Source organism: Engraulis encrasicolus, chromosome 16 (assembly GCF_034702125.1).
Source record: "Engraulis encrasicolus isolate BLACKSEA-1 chromosome 16, IST_EnEncr_1.0, whole genome shotgun sequence".
NCBI classification, from domain to species: Eukaryota; Metazoa; Chordata; class Actinopteri; order Clupeiformes; family Engraulidae; genus Engraulis; species Engraulis encrasicolus.
The window spans coordinates 50,348,979-50,353,978 of record NC_085872.1 but is presented as its reverse complement, the minus strand read 5'-3'; the positions used below and the strand labels follow the sequence as shown (position 1 = coordinate 50,353,978).

The following is a 5,000-nucleotide window of genomic DNA, read 5'->3' as shown; positions in this document are numbered from 1 at the left end:
TATGCCTAACAGTAGCCTATGATACCAAAATGAATAGAAGCAGTTTATAAGTCAATAGAGCTGAGATAACAGGAGAGGTGATGCTGATTTGCTCCGCCTCTCCACCCCTTTTCCTGAAACTGATTTCACAAGGGTACACCTCATGATACAAATTAGGCCTTTTTTATGCCCATTATCTTGACACTGTGCCCATTAGTTCTGTGAAAAGTGACAATCTGTAACATTCATTCACTGAGCTATGCTGATGATCATCCAGGATGATCCTATGCATACAGGGGTCATTGCCCCTGCGCCTTATCCAAATGGCCTACAGTAGCCTATATAGGTCACAGGTGTAGTAAAATAGGCTATATAGGCATGTGTACTGAATATGTGTGCTTACCCTGTCTGAGAAAGGTTTTCACAGACTAAAAAGTCACAGGTAGATGCAAACACTTTTGGCACTCCAGGCAACAACCTCCCAGTTATTCCGTTTCTTGCTAGTTATTATTATTACAATATTAGTTACAATATTTACTATATGTTAGGCTTAAAACTACTTTTTTACTTGACCATAATGTATGTGCACAACATGACAGTAATGGGATGCCACATATTTCTAAATAAATTCAATAATCTATTGAAAATCTATTGAAAATTATCAATATTTTCCATTACTAATTAAAAATTCAAAATGGCCGCCCCATATGACGTCATAATATGCTAATTAGGTATGCATATTTACTCCCAAAATAAACTTTGGGTCTTCCTCAACATTTTTGTAATTTACAGTTAGGCTCTATCTGTTACCCCTGTCCAGCCACAGCCTGTTGAATATGTGATGCCCAAATCGAGCATTTTCACCAAAATAACATTGGCATTAAAAGGGTTAATACAGTTAAAATCGTTGGCTGGGGTTTATAAAGGTGGTTAAGTGTCTTATTTTTCATGTTAAGCGTTGTCTTGCTTTAAGACAAGTTAAAAGAGGGAGTATGTCGCTAAGCTAGTGAAAGTCAATAGATCCGTGTAGCACGCTACATGCTACACGGATACATTATTTATAAACCCCAGCCAACGATTTTAACTGTATTAAGCCCCAAAATAGTGGCATACCCCTTTAAGTTCCTATCACCATTTTGGGTCTACAGTTCGATACCCCCCCATGAACTGTGAGTGTGTGTGTGTGTGTGTGTGTGTGTGTGTGTGTGTGTGTGTGTGTGTGTGTGTGTGTGTGTGTGTGTGTGTGTGTGTTTGTATGTGTGTGTGTGTGTGAGTGTGAGTGTGAGTGTGTGTGTGTGTGTGTGTGTGTCTGTGTGTGTGTGTGTGTGGGAGTGTGTGTGTGTGTTCTCACCAGGCCCCACCACAGGGCATCTGCATAGGTGTCAAAGTGCTGCGGCTCAGCGGAGGGGGTGGGGCCAAAAGCATCTCTGGTCTCCACGGTGACGTCATCTTTCTCCACCAGGTAGACCAGGAAGGAGGAGAGGATGAGGGACAGGAAACCGATGTACCACGCCGTGATCAGCTCCTAAACACACACACACACACACACACACACACACACACACACACACACACACACACACACACACACACACACACACACACACACAGGAGGAGAGGATGAGGGACAGGAAACCGATGTACCAGGCCGTGATCAGCTCCTAAACGCACACACACACACACACACACACACACACACACACACACACACACACACACACACACACACACACACACACACACACACACACACACACAGGAGGAGAGGATGAGGGACAGGAAACCGATGTACCAGGCCGTGATCAGCTCCTAAACACACACACACACACACACACACACACACACACACACACACACACACACACACACACACACACACACACACACACACACACACACACACACACACACGAGGAGAGGATGAGGGACAGGAAACCGATGTACCAGGCCGTGATCAGCTCCTACACACATGTGTTTTTTTTTCTATATTATTTTTTATTTTAATTATTATTATTTTTCTACACACAGGTTGAGATATTTTTTAAAAATTGGAAAAAATGTGTGATATCTGTGACTATGTAACAACAGAAAATGCTAAATGAATACATTTTTGCACACAATAAAGTACTTAAAAAAATAAATACACACACACACGTGCACCAATGGCGTATTTGCCATTGAGGAAAGGGAGGACGATCCTCCCTCAAAATTATAAAGCCATATCTTCCAGTATAAATGACAGAAAACAAAACATATTTATTATATCTTTGTTATATAATTGTTAGCATTTTATAGCTATTTAGCGGTAAAAACATATACTTTAGCGCTTCTAATTCACATAATAGACCTTGGAGGACCGTCCTCCCTTCCATCCTCATTGACTTCCATTATAAATGGTGAAATTTCGGCCGTAGCGCGGGCTTTACTTTTTAACATTGAAGTGAATGGAGCTTAGGGAGGACTTTCCTCCCTTTAGGCGGGCCTAGAGCCATGGAAGTAATCTGCCTATCAGCGAAGCTGAATTTATCAAAAGCCAATCAGAATATGACGAGTTGGGTTGACAGACGACAAGCATGGACTCGGTCGTCATGACAACGATATACAAATGTGAGAAGAATGCGGCAGCAGCCAGATAGTGGGAAGTTCGAATGTTTTTTTATGAACCCTTAATAAATACAAAGGAAAGATCGACTGTTTTCATGTTGTGAATCGCGCAATATCACTCCCTGGATTTAGATTGAAAACCGAATGGAAAGGTCAGTGTGTTTATATCAGTCACTCATGCCACTCGATCACTACACAATGCAAGCGACGCGCGTTCATGATTCAAATGGTCGGACTATCACCAACGTTTTTAAAAGGTAGTCTTGTTTCAGCATGTCCTACGTGCACAAATAATAGTCTCAATGCTTGTCTTTGCGTTTCTCATTCGTGCTTTTCCCCCAAAAGAGGGTTATTTACAAATGGGAATAAGAATGCTTTTGGCTGCACATGAATGCACTGACCCTAGACTGGCGTTCTTTTCTCCCTCCTCAAGACGAGAAACATGACAGCACGAAGCTCTTCATAAAAAGTCTCTGGCTAAACTTCTAACATGTAGCCTACATCATGTTATGTATTTTCATTTGGGTGGAATTAGGAACACTAGGCATGGATTTACAAAGTAATCTGTACGACATATTTTTTGTGAAATAGCCAGACGCACGCTGTTCCATACGCTTGCCAGCTCCTCCTTCCACAGCTGTCGCTCTCGCAGGTAGGCCTACCGTCAAAAGCAAAACGGATAGGCGACCACAACCATAGGCCACGTACCACGTTACGGATCATAAATAAGATGTTAAAAATAAGATAATGGAGGGGGTTTAAAATATTTAAAAATCTGTAAGAATATGTTGGAAGGAGTTGAGTTTAAAACCCTAGACCAGGCTATACAAGTCACTCAATGTCCTAGGCATTCCTATAGGGTCTTCAGAATTGTCAATTTTTGCCTATGGTTAAAAAAAACAAAAAAACACAACTGACAGGGTGAAATGCCATAATGCCTTTGGTCAAAGTTAGATATGCTCCCTATGAAACTTTCTACTTTCTATAATATTTTCCTTCACTCTTCTCTTTCTTTCCCCTCAAACACTTTGGGCAGGTAGCCTATGTATGATAATATATTATACAAAGTTTGTTGCAATTATTTTATAGATGTCATAAGTCAGCTTTCCAGACAACACAATGCCATATCAGTTAAGTTACCTAGTAGGCCTACAACCTAATACTAAACATCTGCCATTACTAACCCCATTTACCCGCATCTACCGACTGACCACCTCCTTGTCCTCCCTAATTTTTATGACCAAAAGACGCCACTGACGTGCACACACACACACGTGCGCGGACACACACACATTGTGATTGTGATTTGTGATTTGTGAATTGTAAGTGTACCTTGATGTGGATGTAGATAAGATAAGATAAGATAAGATAAGATAAGATAAGATAAGATAAGATAAGATAAGATAAAACAAAGGAAAATAGGATAGGAAAAGATTAAATACAGTAAGATTGTCTTCATTGTATTCCACATGTATTATTGAAAAAGAACGTCTTTTAACTTGGCTCTACCTTTCACATTACATTCATATACACTAATAGACATGACAGTTTGGTGTGGCCCCTAAGGAAGCAGTTTGGTGTAGCCCCTAAGGAAGCAGTTTGGTGTGGCCCCTAAGGAAGCAGTTTGGTGTGGCCCCTAAGGAAGCAGTTTGGTGTGGCCCCTAAGGAAGCAGTTTGGTGTGGCCCCTAATATAAGGAAGCAGTTTGGTGTGGCCCCTAAGGAAGCAGTTTGGTGTGGCCCCTAAGGAAGCAGTTTGGTGTGGCCCCTAATATAAGGAAGCAGTTTGGTGTGGCCCCTAATATAAGGAAGCAGTTTGGTGTGGCCCCTAAGGAAGCAGTTTGGCCCCTAATATAAGGAAGCAGTTTGGTGTGGCCCCTAATATAAGGAAGCAGTTTGGTGTGGCCCCTAAGGAAGCAGTTTGGTGTGGCCCCTAAGGAAGCAGTTTGGTGTGGCCCCTAATATAAGGAAGCAGTTTGGTGTGGCCCCTAAGGAAGCGGTTTGGTGTGGCCCCTAAGGAAGCAGTTTGGTGTGACCCCTAAGGAAGCAGTTTGGCCCCTAATATAAGGAAGCAGTTTGGTGTGGCCCCTAATATAAGGAAGCAGTCTGGTGTGGCCCCTAAGGAAGCAGTTTGGTGTGGCCCCTAAGGAAGCAGTTTGGTGTGGCCCCTAAGGAAGCAGTTTGGTGTGGCCCCTAAGGAAGCAGTTTGGTGTGGCCCCTAAGGAAGCAGTTTGGTGTGGCCCCTAAGGAAGCAGTTTGGTGTGGCCCCTAAGGAAGCAGTTTGGTGTGGCCCCTAAGGAAGCAGTTTGGTGTGGCCCCTAATATAAGGAAGCAGTTTGGTGTGGCCCCTAATATAAGGAAGCAGTCTGGTGTGGCCCCTAAGGAAGCAGTTTGGTGTGGCCCCTAAGGAAGCAGTTTG

At 42.7% G+C, this 5,000-nt stretch overlaps 1 protein-coding gene across 1 annotated transcript in view; it reads right to left on the bottom strand.

Moving 5' to 3' along the window:
• Nucleotides 1–5,000, bottom strand: part of kcnq3 (potassium voltage-gated channel, KQT-like subfamily, member 3) — a 21,498-nt gene that overhangs the window by 11,850 nt on the left and 4,648 nt on the right. The window contains exon 5 of the mRNA XM_063220044.1: nucleotides 1,331–1,504. Within this exon, the coding sequence (XP_063076114.1) occupies nucleotides 1,331–1,504 (174 nt within the window). The remainder of the gene's footprint in view (nucleotides 1–1,330; nucleotides 1,505–5,000) is intronic.